At 49.3% G+C, this 15,748-nt stretch overlaps 2 protein-coding genes across 2 annotated transcripts; both read right to left on the bottom strand.

The window, feature by feature from the left end:
* Positions 1 to 737: 737 nt before the first annotated feature.
* Positions 738 to 1,106, bottom strand: RB195_000590 (uncharacterized protein; the record flags this gene model as incomplete). The annotated part of the gene is made up of 1 exon (XM_064197016.1): positions 738 to 1,106. The coding sequence occupies one exon, from the start codon at positions 1,104 to 1,106 to the stop codon at positions 738 to 740; it is 369 nt and encodes a 122-aa protein (XP_064052897.1).
* Positions 1,107 to 3,303: 2,197 nt separating this feature from the next.
* On the bottom strand, positions 3,304 to 8,034 carry RB195_000591 (uncharacterized protein; the record flags this gene model as incomplete). The annotated part of the gene is made up of 19 exons (XM_064197017.1): positions 3,304 to 3,625; positions 3,747 to 3,813; positions 3,883 to 4,001; positions 4,121 to 4,187; positions 4,230 to 4,378; positions 4,497 to 4,563; positions 4,641 to 4,759; positions 4,884 to 4,950; positions 5,256 to 5,503; positions 5,685 to 5,751; positions 5,819 to 5,937; positions 6,058 to 6,124; positions 6,193 to 6,311; positions 6,431 to 6,497; positions 6,568 to 6,686; positions 6,992 to 7,058; positions 7,127 to 7,620; positions 7,741 to 7,807; positions 7,926 to 8,034. 19 exons carry the CDS (start codon positions 8,032 to 8,034, stop codon positions 3,304 to 3,306), a joined length of 2,520 nt encoding a protein of 839 aa, XP_064052898.1.
* Positions 8,035 to 15,748: the final 7,714 nt, after the last annotated feature.

Here is a 15,748-nt window from a genome sequence, read left to right on the forward strand (position 1 = left end):
GAAGCAGTCCAACGACATGGAGGACAGAAAAACGATTAGCAGCGAGTGGTTTCGATCCACCGACCTCTGGGTTATGGGCCCAGCACGCTTCCACTGCGCCACGCTGCTCTCGCTTTGCTGGTATTCCACTGCTTAAAATTTTAATATTTCCGAAGGAGGATGCAGAGATACAATGATTAACTAAGGAAGCAGTTATCCAACGACATGGAGGACAGAAAAACGATTAGCAGCGAGTGGTTTCGATCCACCGACCTCTGGGTTATGGGCCCAGCACGCTTCCACTGCGCCACGCTGCTCTCGCTTTGCTGGTATTCCACTGCTTAAAATTTTAATATTTCCGAAGGAGGATGCAGACATACCATGATTAAATAAGGGGGTAGTCCAACGACATGGAGGACAGAAAAACGATTAGCAGCGAGTGGTTTCGATCCACCGACCTCTGGGTTATGGGCCCAGCACGCTTCCACTGCGCCACGCTGCTCTCGCTTTGCTGGTATTCCACTGCTTAAAATTTTAATATTTCCGAAGGAGGACGCAGACATGCCAAGATGAATTAAGGGGGTTATCCAACGACATGGAGGACAGAAAAACGATTAGCAGCGAGTGGTTTCGATCCACCGACCTCTGGGTTATGGGCCCAGCACGCTTCCACTGCGCCACGCTGCTCTCGCTTTGCTGGTATTCCACTGCTTAAAATTTTAATATTTCCGAAGGAGGAGTCAGAGATACATGATTAACTAAGGAAGCAGTCCAACGACATGGAGGACAGAAAAACGATTAGCAGCGAGTGGTTTCGATCCACCGACCTCTGGGTTATGGGCCCAGCACGCTTCCACTGCGCCACGCTGCTCTCGCTTTGCTGGTATTCCACTGCTTAAAATTTTAGTATTTCCGAAGGAGGACGCAGAGATACAATGATTAACTAAGGAAGCAGTCCAACGACATGGTGGAGCAGAAAAACGATTAGCAGCGAGTGGTTTCGATCCACCGACCTCTGGGTTATGGGCCCAGCACGCTTCCACTGCGCCACGCTGCTCTCGCTTTGCTGGTATTCCACTGCTTAAAATGTTAATATTTCCGAAGGAGGACGCAGAGATACATGCCATGATGAACTAAGGGGGCTGTCCAACGACATGGAGGACAGAAAAACGATTAGCAGCGAGTGGTTTCGATCCACCGACCTCTGGGTTATGGGCCCAGCACGCTTCCACTGCGCCACGCTGCTCTCGCTTTGCTGGTATTCCACTGCTTAAAATTTTAATATTTCCGAAGGAGGAATGCCGAGACATGACGAGAGGAAGTGGGGTTCCAACGACATGGTGGAGCAGAAAAACGATTAGCAGCGAGTGGTTTCGATCCACCGACCTCTGGGTTATGGGCCCAGCACGCTTCCACTGCGCCACGCTGCTCTCGCTTTGCTGGTATTCCACTGCTTAAAATTTTAATATTTCCGAAGGAGGATGCAGCATGGTGCAATGATTAATGGAGAGTCCAACGACATGGTGGAGCAGAAAAATGATTGGCAGCGAGTGGTTTCGATCCACCACCTCTGGGTGGGGCCCAGCACGCTTCCGCTGCGCCACGCTGCTCTCGCTTTGCTGGTATTCCACTGCTTAAAATTTTATATTACAGGAGAGAGGTGGAGGAAGCAGAGATCCAACGACATGGAGAAAAATGATTAGCAGCGAGTGGTTTCGATCCACCGACCTCTGGGTTATGGGCCCCCGCTCCCTGGTGCTTCGCTTTTGTATTCACTGCTAAAATTTTAATATTTCCGAAGGAGGGATCGGAGATGATGATTAAATGGGAGTTATCCAACGACATGGAGGAGCAGAAAAACGATTAGCAGCGAGTGGTTTCGATCCACCGACCTCTGGGTTATGGGCCCAGCACGCTTCCACTGCGCCACGCTGCTCTCGCTTTGCTGGTATTCCACTGCTTAAAATTTTAATATTTCCGAAGGAGGAAGCAGACGATTACAATGAATAACTAAGGAAGGGTTAGTCCAACGACATGGTGGAGCAGAAAAACGATTAGCAGCGAGTGGTTTCGATCCACCGACCTCTGGGTTATGGGCCCAGCACGCTTCCACTGCGCCACGCTGCTCTCGCTTTGCTGGTATTCCACTGCTTAAAATTTTAGTATTTCCGAAGGAGGATACAGAGATACAATGATTAACTAAGGAAGCAGTCCAACGACATGGAGGACAGAAAAATGATTAGCAGCGAGTGGTTTCGATCCACCGACCTCTGGGTTATGGGCCCAGCACGCTTCCACTGCGCCACGCTGCTCTCGCTTTGCTGGTATTCCACTGCTTAAAATTTTAATATTTCCGAAGGAGGATGCAGACATGCCATGATTAATTAAGGGGGTTGTCCAACGACATGGTGGAGCAGAAAAATGATGAGAGTCGAGTGGTTTCGATCCACCGACGCTCTGGGTTATGGGCCCTGCACCGCGCCACGCTGCTCTCGCTTTGCTGGTATTCCACTGCTTAAAATTTTAATATTTCCGAAGGAGGACGCAGAGATAATGCAATGATTAATTTAAGGGGGTAGTCCAACGACATGGTGGGGCAGAAAAACGATTAGCAGCGAGTGGTTTCGATCCACCGACCTCTGGGTTATGGGCCCAGCACGCTTCCACTGCGCCACGCTGCTCTCGCTTTGCTGGTATTCTTCACTGCTTAAAATTTTAATATTTCCGAAGGAGAGAGATTAAAAAAGCAGTGAGAAGGAGGAGTGTAAATTTTTTAAGGAGGGCAGAGAACAATGAATTAACTAAGGAGCAGTCCAACGACATGGTGGAGCAGAAAAACGATTAGCAGCGAGTGGTTTCGATCCACCGACCTCTGGGTTATGGGCCCAGCACGTCCACTGCGCCCGCTGCTTCTTTTGTCTGATCTCTTTAAAATTTTAAAACATATTTCGAGGGGACGCTATTTAGTTATCCAACGACATGGTGGAGCAGAAAAACGATTAGCAGCGAGTGGTTTCGATCCACCGACCTCTGGGTTATGGGCCCAGCACGCTTCCACTGCGCCACGCTGCTCTCGCTTTGCTGGTATTCCACTGCTTAAAATTTTAATATTTCCGAAGGAGGAGGCAAGAAACGATGATTAGGTGGGGTTGTCCAACGACATGGTGGGCAGAAAAACGATTAGCAGCGAGTGGTTTCGATCACCGACCTCTGGGTTATGGGCCCAGCACGCTTCCACTGCGCCACGCTGCTCTCGCTTTGCTGGTATTCCACTGCTTAAAATGTTAATATTTCCGAAGGAGGACGCAGAGATACAATGATTAACTAAGGAAGCAGTCCAACGACATGGAGGACAGAAAAACGATTAGCAGCGAGTGGTTTCGATCCACCGACCTCTGGGTTATGGGCCCAGCACGCTTCCACTGCGCCACGCTGCTCTCGCTTTGCTGGTATTCCACTGCTTAAAATTTTAATATTTCCGAAGGAGGATGCAGACATGCCAAGATGAATTAAGGGGGTTATCCAACGACAAGGTGGAGCAGAAAAACGATTAGCAGCGAGTGGTTTCGATCCACCGACCTCTGGGTTATGGGCCCAGCACGCTTCCACTGCGCCACGCTGCTCTCGCTTTGCTGGTATTCCACTGCTTAAAATTTTAATATTTCCGAAGGAGGATGCAGAGATACAATGATTAACTAAGGAAGCAGTCCAACGACACGATGGAGGACAGAAAAACGATTAGCAGCGAGTGGTTTCGATCCACCGACCTCTGGGTTATGGGCCCAGCACGCTTCCACTGCGCCACGCTGCTCTCGCTTTGCTGGTATTCCACTGCTTAAAATTTTAATATTTCCGAAGGAGGACGCAGACATGCCAAGATGAATTAAGGAGGGTTAGTCCAACGACATGGTGGAGCAGAAAAACGATTAGCAGCGAGTGGTTTCGATCCACCGACCTCTGGGTTATGGGCCCAGCACGCTTCCACTGCGCCACGCTGCTCTCGCTTTGCTGGTATTCCACTGCTTAAAATTTTAATATTTCCGAAGGAGGACGCAGAGATACAATGATTAACTAAGGAAGCAGTCCAACGACATGGTGGAGCAGAAAAACGATTAGCAGCGAGTGGTTTCGATCCACCGACCTCTGGGTTATGGGCCCAGCACGCTTCCACTGCGCCACGCTGCTCTCGCTTTGCTGGTATTCCACTGCTTAAAATTTTAATATTTCCGAAGGAGGGTACGCAGACATACCAATGATTAAACTAAAGGAAGCAGTCCAACGACATGGAGGAACAGAAAAACGATTAGCAGCGAGTGGTTTCGATCCACCGACCTCTGGGTTATGGGCCCAGCACGCTTCCACTGCGCCACGCTGCTCTCGCTTTGCTGGTATTCCACTGCTTAAAATTTTAATATTTCCGAAGGAGGATGCAGAGATACAATGATTAACTAAGGAAGCAGTCCAACGACATGGAGGACAGAAAAACGATTAGCAGCGAGTGGTTTCGATCCACCGACCTCTGGGTTATGGGCCCAGCACGCTTCCACTGCGCCACGCTGCTCTCGCTTTGCTGGTATTCCACTGCTTAAAATTTTAATATTTCCGAAGGAGGATGCAGAGATACAATGATTAACAAAGTGAATGAAGCGGGGTTATCCAACGACATGGAGGAGCAGAAAAACGATTAGCAGCGAGTGGTTTCGATCCACCGACCTCTGGGTTATGGGCCCAGCACGCTTCCACTGCGCCACGCTGCTCTCGCTTTGCTGGTATTCCACTGCTTAAAATTTTAATATTTCCGAAGGAGGACGCAGACAAAGATACAATGATTAAATTAAGGAAGTAGTCCAACGACATGGAGGAACAGAAAAACGATTAGCAGCGAGTGGTTTCGATCCACCGACCTCTGGGTTATGGGCCCAGCACGCTTCCACTGCGCCACGCTGCTCTCGCTTTGCTGGTATTCCACTGCTTAAAATTTTAATATTTCCGAAGGAGGATACAGAGATCCACAATGAATTAACTGGGGAAGCAGTCCAACGACATGCAGGGTGGAGACAGAAAAACGATTAGCAGCGAGTGGTTTCGATCCACCGACCTCTGGGTTATGGGCCCAGCACGCTTCCACTGCGCCCGCTGCTCTTTTGCTGGTATTCCACTGCTTAAAATTTTAATATTTCCGAAGGAGGAGGGGTGCGGAAGATGAATTAACTAGTTGTCCAACGACAGGTGGAAGCAGAAAAACGATTAGCAGCGAGTGGTTTCGATCCACCGACCCTCTGGGTTATGGGCCCATGGCCCACTGCCACGCTGCTCTCGTTTTGCTGGTATTCCACTGCTTAAAATTTTAATATTTCCGAAGGAGGATGCAGAGATACAATGATTAACTAAGGAAGCAGTCCAACGACATGGTGGAGCAGAAAAACGATTAGCAGCGAGTGGTTTCGATCCACCGACCTCTGGGTTATGGGCCCAGCACGCTTCCACTGCGCCACGCTGCTCTCGCTTTGCTGGTATTCCACTGCTTAAAATTTTAATATTTCTACCGAGGAATATTAAGATGTTAAGAGTGGGTACACGAGGAAGATTGTGTTTCCGCTGGGCACTGCGCCTTTTGGTATTTAATTTAAATTTTAAGAGGATGTTATCCAACGACATGGTAGGACAGAAAAACGATTAGCAGCGAGTGGTTTCGATCCACCGACCTCTGGGTTATGGGCCCAGCACGCTTCCACTGCGCCACGCTGCTCTCGCTTTGCTGGTATTCCACTGCTTAAAATTTTAATACTTCCGAAGGAGGATGCAGAGATACAATGATTAACTAAGGAAGCAGTCCAACGACATGGTGGAGAAGCAAAATGATTAGCAGCGAGTGGTTTCGATCCACCGACCTCTGGGTTATGGGCCCAGCACGCTTCCACTGCGCCACGCTGCTCTCGCTTTGCTGGTATTCCACTGCTTAAAATTTTAATATTTCCGAAGGAGGACGCAGACATGCCAAGATTAATTAAAGGAGGTTATCCAACGACATGGAGGAGCAGAAAAACGATTAGCAGCGAGTGGTTTCGATCCACCGACCTCTGGGTTATGGGCCCAGCACGCTTCCACTGCGCCACGCTGCTCTCGCTTTGCTGGTATTCCACTGCTTAAAATTTTAATATTTCCGAAGGAGGATGCAGACATACAAAGATTAATTAAGGAAGTCAGTCCAACGACATGGAGGAGCAGAAAAACGATTAGCAGCGAGTGGTTTCGATCCACCGACCTCTGGGTTATGGGCCCAGCACGCTTCCACTGCGCCACGCTGCTCTCGCTTTGCTGGTATTCCACTGCTTAAAATTTTAATATTTCCGAAGGAGGACGCAGACATGCCAAGATTAATTAAGGGGGTTAGTCCAACGACATGGAGGACAGAAAAACGATTAGCAGCGAGTGGTTTCGATCCACCGACCTCTGGGTTATGGGCCCAGCACGCTTCCACTGCGCCACGCTGCTCTCGCTTTGCTGGTATTCCACTGCTTAAAATTTTAATATTTCCGAAGGAGGACGCAGACATGCCAATGATGAATTAAAGGGAGGTTATCCAACGACATGGAGGAGCAGAAAAACGATTAGCAGCGAGTGGTTTCGATCCACCGACCTCTGGGTTATGGGCCCAGCACGCTTCCACTGCGCCACGCTGCTCTCGCTTTGCTGGTATTCCACTACTTAAAATTTTAATATTTCCGAAGGAGGATGCAGACATACCAAGATGAATTAAGGGGGTTATCCAACGACATGGAGGACAGAAAAACGATTAGCAGCGAGTGGTTTCGATCCACCGACCTCTGGGTTATGGGCCCAGCACGCTTCCACTGCGCCACGCTGCTCTCGCTTTGCTGGTATTCCACTGCTTAAAATTTTAATATTTCCGAAGGAGGATGCAGACATGCCAATGATTAACTAAGGAGGTTATCCAACGACATGGATGGACAGAAAAACGATTAGCAGCGAGTGGTTTCGATCCACCGACCTCTGGGTTATGGGCCCAGCACGCTTCCACTGCGCCACGCTGCTCTCGCTTTGCTGGTATTCCACTGCTTAAAATTTTAATATTTCCGAAGGAGGACGCAGACATGCCAAGATGAATTAAGGGAAGTTATCCAACGACATGGAGGAGCAGAAAAACGATTAGCAGCGAGTGGTTTCGATCCACCGACCTCTGGGTTATGGGCCCAGCACGCTTCCACTGCGCCACGCTGCTCTCGCTTTGCTGGTATTCCACTGCTTAAAATTTTAATATTTCCGAAGGAGGACGCAGACATACCAAGATTAACTAAGGAGGTTAGTCCAACGACATGGAGGACAGAAAAACGATTAGCAGCGAGTGGTTTCGATCCACCGACCTCTGGGTTATGGGCCCAGCACGCTTCCACTGCGCCACGCTGCTCTCGCTTTGCTGGTATTCCACTGCTTAAAATTTTAATATTTCCGAAGGAGGATGCAGACATACAAAGTGAATTAACTAAGGAGGCAGTCCAACGACATGGTGGAGCAGAAAAACGATTAGCAGCGAGTGGTTTCGATCCACCGACCTCTGGGTTATGGGCCCAGCACGCTTCCACTGCGCCACGCTGCTCTCGCTTTGCTGGTATTCCACTGCTTAAAATTTTAATATTTCCGAAGGAGGATGCAGAGATGACAATGATTAATTAAGGAAGCAGTTCCAACGACATGGAGGACAGAAAAACGATTAGCAGCGAGTGGTTTCGATCCACCGACCTCTGGGTTATGGGCCCAGCACGCTTCCACTGCGCCACGCTGCTCTCGCTTTGCTGGTATTCCACTGCTTAAAATTTTAATATTTCCGAAGGAGGATACGCAGACATACCAATGATTAATTTAAGGGGGCAGTCCAACGACATGGAGGACAGAAAAACGATTAGCAGCGAGTGGTTTCGATCCACCGACCTCTGGGTTATGGGCCCAGCACGCTTCCACTGCGCCACGCTGCTCTCGCTTTGCTGGTATTCCACTGCTTAAAATTTTAATACTTCCGAAGGAGGACACAGACATGCCGAGATGAACTAAGGGGGTTATCCAACGACATGGAGGACAGAAAAACGATTAGCAGCGAGTGGTTTCGATCCACCGACCTCTGGGTTATGGGCCCAGCACGCTTCCACTGCGCCACGCTGCTCTCGCTTTGCTGGTATTCCACTGCTTAAAATTTTAATATTTCCGAAGGAGGACTGCAGAATACGAATGATGAATTAAGGGGTTGTCCAACGACATGGAGGACAGTGGAACAAAAAACGATTAGCAGCGAGTGGTTTCGATCCACCGACCTCTGGGTTATGGGCCCAGCACGCTTCCACTGCGCCACGCTGCTCTCGCTTTGCTGGTATTCCACTGCTTAAAATGTTAATATTTCCGAAGGAGGACGCAGAGATACAATGATTAACTAAGGAGGTTAACTAAGGAAGATCAACCAACGACATGAGATGGGACAGGAAAAAACGATTAGCAGCGAGTGGTTTCGATCCACCGACCTCTGGGTTATGGGCCCAGCACGCTTCCACTGCGCCACGCTGCTCTCGCTTTGCTGGTATTCCACTGCTTAAAATTTTAATATTTCCGAAGGAGGATGCAGACATAGCAATGATGAACTAAGGAAGCTAATCCAACGACATGGAGGAGCAGAAAAACGATTAGCAGCGAGTGGTTTCGATCCACCGACCTCTGGGTTATGGGCCCAGCACGCTTCCACTGCGCCACGCTGCTCTCGCTTTGCTGGTATTCCACTGCTTAAAATTTTAATATTTCCGAAGGAGGATACACAGAACAAATGATGAATTAAGGGAAGTAGTCCAACGACAGGTGGAGTGCAGAAAAACGATTAGCAGCGAGTGGTTTCGATCCACCGACCTCTGGGTTATGGGCCCAGCACGCTTCCACTGCGCCACGCTGCTCTCGCTTTGCTGGTATTCCACTGCTTAAAATTTTAATATTTCCGAAGGAGGACGCAGACATGCCAAGATGAATTAAAGGAGGTAGTCCAACGACATGGTGGAGCAGAAAAAACGATTAGCAGCGAGTGGTTTCGATCCACCGACCTCTGGGTTATGGGCCCAGCACGCTTCCACTGCGCCACGCTGCTCTCGCTTTGCTGGTATTCCACTGCTTAAAATTTTTAATATTTCCGAAGGAGGACGCAGACATGCCAATGATTAATTAAGGAGGTTATCCAACGACATGGAGGAGCAGAAAAACGATTAGCAGCGAGTGGTTTCGATCCACCGACCTCTGGGTTATGGGCCCAGCACGCTTCCACTGCGCACCGCCCCTCGCTTTGCTGGTATTCCACTGCTTAAAATTTTAGTATATTTCCGAAGGAGGATACAGAGATACAATGATCTGTGAATTTTAGAATATTATTTTAAAATTTTTTTTCGGGTTATCCAATGCCCTTAATGTGAACCAGGACCACTGTTAGTGGTTTATGTTATAATAATTCAACTAGGCCAATGATTAGGTCCATCCTTAGCCACTGCCACCTATTGCTGAATTTTGGAACTATTACTTTGTAAATTTTGTTGCTCAGTTCGATGGTGCAATCGCCCTAATGTTTACGCAAGGCATCCCACTGCTTCAAGTGGTTCTCAATGGTCTTTGCAGAAAAACGATTCATCAGAGAGTGGTTTCGATCTCACCGAGAAACCCCAATGGGTTATGGGCCCAGTCCACGCCTTCCACTGCGCCACCCTGCTCTCGTGGAATTTCAGAACTATTGAATTCCACTGCTTAAAATGTTCTGCTCCGGGTTCGATGGTGCAATACTTCCCTGTAATGGTGCACACCAGGCATCCCACTGCCTCAGTGGTTCTCAGTGGTCTCTGCAAAACCTTCGGTCAGATTAGATTCGAACTCACGCGGGAAACCCCAATGGATTAGCAGTCCATCGCCTTAACCACTCGGCCACCTGATCTGTGTCGGAATATATATTGACTTTGGTTTAAAATTTTGTCGCTGCTCCGGGTTCGATGGTGCAATCGCCCTGTAATGGTGCACACCAGGAGCACTGCTTCAGTGGTTCTCAGTGGTCTCTGCAAAACCTTCGATCAGGATTAGATTCGAACTCACGCGGGGAAACCCCAATGGATTAGCAGTCCATCGCCTTAACCACTCGGCCACCTGATCTGCGTGGAATTTTAGAACTATTGACTTTGGTCAAAATTTTGTCGCTGCTCCGGGTTCGATGGTGCAATCGCCCTGTAATGGTGCACACCAGGCATCCCACTGCTTCAGTGGTTCTCAATGGTCTTTGCAAAACCTTCGATCAGGATGAGATTCGAACTCACGGGGAAACCCCAATGGATTAGCAGTCCATCGCCTTAACCACTCGGCCACCTGATCAATGTGAAAATCGCGATATACTGAAATAAAATTTTGTCCCTGCTCCGGGTTCGATGGTGCAATCGCCCTGTAATGGTGCACACCTGGTATTCCACTGCTTCAGTGGTTCTCAGTGGTCTGGATGAGGATGAGATTCGAACTCACGCGGGGAAACCCCAATGGATTAGCAGTCCATCGCCTTAACCACTCGGCCACCTGATCTGCGTGGAATTTTAGAACTATTGACTTTGGTCAAAATTTTGTCGCTGCTCCGGGTTCGATGGTGCAATCGCCCTGTAATGGTGCACACCAGGCATCCCACTGCTTCAGTGGTTCTCAATGGTCTTTGCAAAACCTTCGATCAGGATGAGATTCGAACTCACGCGGGGAAACCCCAATGGATTAGCAGTCCATCGCCTTAACCACTCGGCCACCTGATCTGCGTGGAATTTTAGAACTATTGACTTTGGTCAAAATTTTGTCGCTGCTCCGGGTTCGATGGTGCAATCGCCCTGTAATGGTGCACACCAGGCATCCCACTGCTTCAGTGGTTCTCAGTGGTCTTTGCAAAACCTTCGATCAGGATGAGATTCGAACTCACGCGGGGAAACCCCAATGGATTAGCAGTCCATCGCCTTAACCACTCGGCCACCTGATCTGCGTGGAATTTTAGAACTATTGACTTTGGTCAAAATTTTGTCGCTGCTCCGGGTTCGATGGTGCAATCGCCCTGTAATGGTGCACACCAGGCATCCCACTGCTTCAGTGGTTCTCAGTGGTCTGGATGAGGATGAGATTCGAACTCACGCGGGGAAACCCCAATGGATTAGCAGTCCATCGCCTTAACCACTCGGCCACCTGATCTGCGTGGAATTTTAGAACTATTGACTTTGGTCAAAATTTTGTCGCTGCTCCGGGTTCGATGGTGCAATCGCCCTGTAATGGTGCACACCAGGCATCCCACTGCTTCAGTGGTTCTCAATGGTCTTTGCGAAACCTTCGATCAGGATGAGATTCGAACTCACGCGGGGAAACCCCAATGGATTAGCAGTCCATCGCCTTAACCACTCGGCCACCTGATCTGCGTGGAATTTTAGAACTATTGACTTTGGTCAAAATTTTGTCGCTGCTCCGGGTTCGATGGTGCAATCGCCCTGTAATGGTGCACACCAGGCATCCCACTGCTTCAGTGGTTCTCAGTGGTCTCTGCAAAACCTTCGATCAGGATTAGATTCGAACTCACGCGGGGAAACCCCAATGGATTAGCAGTCCATCGCCTTAACCACTCGGCCACCTGATCTGCGTGGAATTTTAGAACTATTGACTTTGGTCAAAATTTTGTCGCTGCTCCGGGTTCGATGGTGCAATCGCCCTGTAATGGTGCACACCAGGCATCCCACTGCTTCAGTGGTTCTCAATGGTCTTTGCAAAACCTTCGATCAGGATGAGATTCGAACTCACGCGGGGAAACCCCAATGGATTAGCAGTCCATCGCCTTAACCACTCGGCCACCTGATCAATGTGAAAATCGCGATATACTGAAATAAAATTTTGTCCCTGCTCCGGGTTCGATGGTGCAATCGCCCTGTAATGGTGCACACCTGGTATTCCACTGCTTCAGTGGTTCTCAGTGGTCTGGATGAGGATGAGATTCGAACTCACGCGGGGAAACCCCAATGGATTAGCAGTCCATCGCCTTAACCACTCGGCCACCTGATCTGCGTGGAATTTTAGAACTATTGACTTTGGTCAAAATTTTGTCGCTGCTCCGGGTTCGATGGTGCAATCGCCCTGTAATGGTGCACACCAGGCATCCCACTGCTTCAGTGGTTCTCAATGGTCTTTGCAAAACCTTCGATCAGGATGAGATTCGAACTCACGCGGGGAAACCCCAATGGATTAGCAGTCCATCGCCTTAACCACTCGGCCACCTGATCTGCGTGGAATTTTAGAACTATTGACTTTGAGTTAAAATTTTGTCCCTGGTCCGGGTTCGATGGTGCAATCACCCTGTAATGGTGCACACCGGGCATTCCACTGCTTCAGTGGTTGTCAGTGGTCTTTGCAAAAGATCCGATCAGGATGAGATTCGAACTCACGCGGGGAAACCCCAATGGATTAGCAGTCCATCGCCTTAACCACTCGGCCACCTGATCTGCGTGGAATTTTAGAACTATTGACTTTGGTCAAAATTTTGTCGCTGCTCCGGGTTCGATGGTGCAATCGCCCTGTAATGGTGCACACCAGGCATCCCACTGCTTCAGTGGTTCTCAATGGTCTTTGCAAAACCTTCGATCAGGATGAGATTCGAACTCACGCGGGAAACCCCAATGGATTAGCAGTCCATCGCCTTAACCACTCGGCCACCTGATCTGCGTGGAATTTTAGAACTATTGACTTTGGTCAAAATTTTGTCGCTGCTCCGGGTTCGATGGTGCAATCGCCCTGTAATGGTGCACACCAGGCATTCCACTGCTTCCAGTGGTTCTCAGTGGTCTTGCAAAACCTTCGATCAGGATGAGATTCGAACTCACGCGGGGAAACCCCAATGGATTAGCAGTCCATCGCCTTAACCACTCGGCCACCTGATCTGCGTGGAATTTTAGAACTATTGACTTTGGTCAAAATTTTGTCGCTGCTCCGGGTTCGATGGTGCAATCGCCCTGTAATGGTGCACACCAGGCATCCCACTGCTTCAGTGGTTCTCAATGGTCTTTGCAAAACCTTCGATCAGGATGAGATTCGAACTCACGCGGGGAAACCCCAATGGATTAGCAGTCCATCGCCTTAACCACTCGGCCACCTGATCTGCGTGGAATTTTAGAACTATTGACTTTGGTCAAAATTTTGTCGCTGCTCCGGGTTCGATGGTGCAATCGCCCTGTAATGGTGCAACACCAGGCATCCCACTGCTTCAGTGGTTCGTCAATGGTCTTTGCAAAACCTTCGATCAGGATGAGATTCGAACTCACGCGGGGAAACCCCAATGGATTAGCAGTCCATCGCCTTAACCACTCGGCCACCTGATCAAGGGGGAAAATCGCGATATACTGACTTTGTAAAATTTTGTCGCTGCTCCGGGTTCGATGGTGCAATCGCCCTGTAATGGTGCACACCTGGTATTCCACTGCTTCAGTGGTTCTCAGTGGTCTGCAAAACCTTCGATGAGGATGAGATTCGAACTCACGCGGGGAAACCCCAATGGATTAGCAGTCCATCGCCTTAACCACTCGGCCACCTGATCTGCGTGGAATTTTAGAACTATTGACTTTGGTCAAAATTTTGTCGCTGCTCCGGGTTCGATGGTGCAATCGCCCTGTAATGGTGCACACCAGGCATCCCACTGCTTCAGTGGTTCTCAATGGTCTTTGCAAAACCTTCGATCAGGGATGAGATTCGAACTCACGCGGGGAAACCCCACATGGATTAGCAGTCCATCGCCTTAACCACTCGGCCACCTGATCTGCGTGGAATTTTAGAACTATTGACTTTGGTCAAAATTTTGTCGCTGCTCCGGGTTCGATGGTGCAATCGCCCCTGTAATGGTGCACACCAGGCATCCCACTGCTTTCAGTGTTTCTCAGTGGTCTTTGCAAAACCTTCGATCAGGATGAGATTCGAACTCACGCAGGGAAACCCCAATGGATTAGCAGTCCATCGCCTTAACCACTCGGCCACCTGATCTGCGTGGAATTTTAGAACTATTGACTTTGGTCAAAATTTTGTCGCTGCTCCGGGATCGATGGTGCAATCGCCCTGTAATGGTGCACACCAGGCATCCCACTGCTTCAGTGGTTCTCAATGGTCTTTGCAAAACCTTCGATCAGGATGAGATTCGAACTCACGCGGGGAAACCCCAATGGATTAGCGGTCCACCATCGCCTTAACCACTCGGCCACCTGATCTGCGTGGAATTTTAGAACTATTGACTTTGGTCAAAATTTTGTCGCTGCTCCGGGTTCGATGGTGCAATCGCCCTGTAATGGTGCACACCAGGCATCCCACTGCTTCAGTGGTTCTCAGTGGTCTCTGCAAAACCTTCGATCAGGATGAGATTCGAACTCACGCGGGGAAACCCCAATGGATTAGTAATCCATCGCCTTAACCACTCGGCCGCCTGATCAATGTGAAAATCGCGATATACTGAAATAAAATTTTGTCCCTGCTCCGGGTTCGATGGTGCAATCGCCCTGTAATGGTGCACACCTGGTATTCCACTGCTTCAGTGGTTCTCAGTGGTCTGGATGAGGATGAGATTCGAACTCACAGGCGGGGAAACCCCAATGGATTAGCAGTCCATCGCCTTAACCACTCGGCCACCTGATCTGCGTGGAGATTTTGAGAACTATTGACTTTGGTCGAAATTTTGTCGCTGCTCCGGGTTCGATGGTGCAATCGCCCTGTAATGGTGCAAAAACATGGTGCACGCCAAGCATCCCACTGCTTCAGTGGTTCTCAATGGTCTTTGCAAAACCTTCGATCAGGATGAGAATTCGAACTCCCCACGCGGGAAACCCCAATGGATTAGCAGTCCATCGCCTTAACCACTCGGCCACCTGATCTGCGTTGAATTTTAGAACTATTGACTTTGGTCAAAATTTTGTCGCTGCTCCGGGTTCGATGGTGCAATCGCCCTGTAATGGTGCACACCGGGCATCCCACTGCTTCAGTGGTTCTCAATGGTCTTTGCGAAACCTTCGAGTCAGGATGAGAATCGAACTCACGCGGGGAAACCCCAATGGATTAGCAGTCCATCGCCTTAACCACTCGGCCACCTGATCTGCGTGGAATTTTAAAACTATTGACTTTGGTCAAAATTTTGTCGCTACTCCGGGAACGATGGTGCAATCGCCCTGTAATGGTGCACACCAGAGCATCCCCCTGCTTCAGTGGTTCTCAGTAGTCTCTGCAAAACCTTCGATCAGGATGAGATTCGAACTCACGCGGGGAAACCCCAATGGATTAGCAGTCCATCGCCTTAACCACTCAGCCACCTGATCAATGTGAAAATCGCGATATCTGAAATAAAATTTTGTCCCTGCTCCGGGTTCGATGGGCCCAATCGCTTTGTCGCTGCTCCGGGCACACCTGGTATTCCACTGTAAATATTTCCGAAGGAGGTGACGCAGACATGCCAATGATTAAAGTGTTATCCACGACGGTGGGCAGAAAACGATTAGCAGGGTTTCGATCCACCGACCTCTGGTTAGGGCCCCGCTTCCACGGCCACGCTGCTCTCCTTATTTTTCCTAATGTATACTCGAAGAGGACGAGATACAATGATTAACTGGAAGCAGTAAAACGACATGGAGTACAGAAAAACGTAGCAGCGAGTTCATTGACCTCTGAGTTATGGCGCCGCTTCCACTGCGCCGCGTCTGTTGCTTTCCACCGT

Source organism: Necator americanus, chromosome IV (genome assembly GCF_031761385.1).
Source record: "Necator americanus strain Aroian chromosome IV, whole genome shotgun sequence".
Classification (NCBI taxonomy): Eukaryota; Metazoa; Nematoda; class Chromadorea; order Rhabditida; family Ancylostomatidae; genus Necator; species Necator americanus.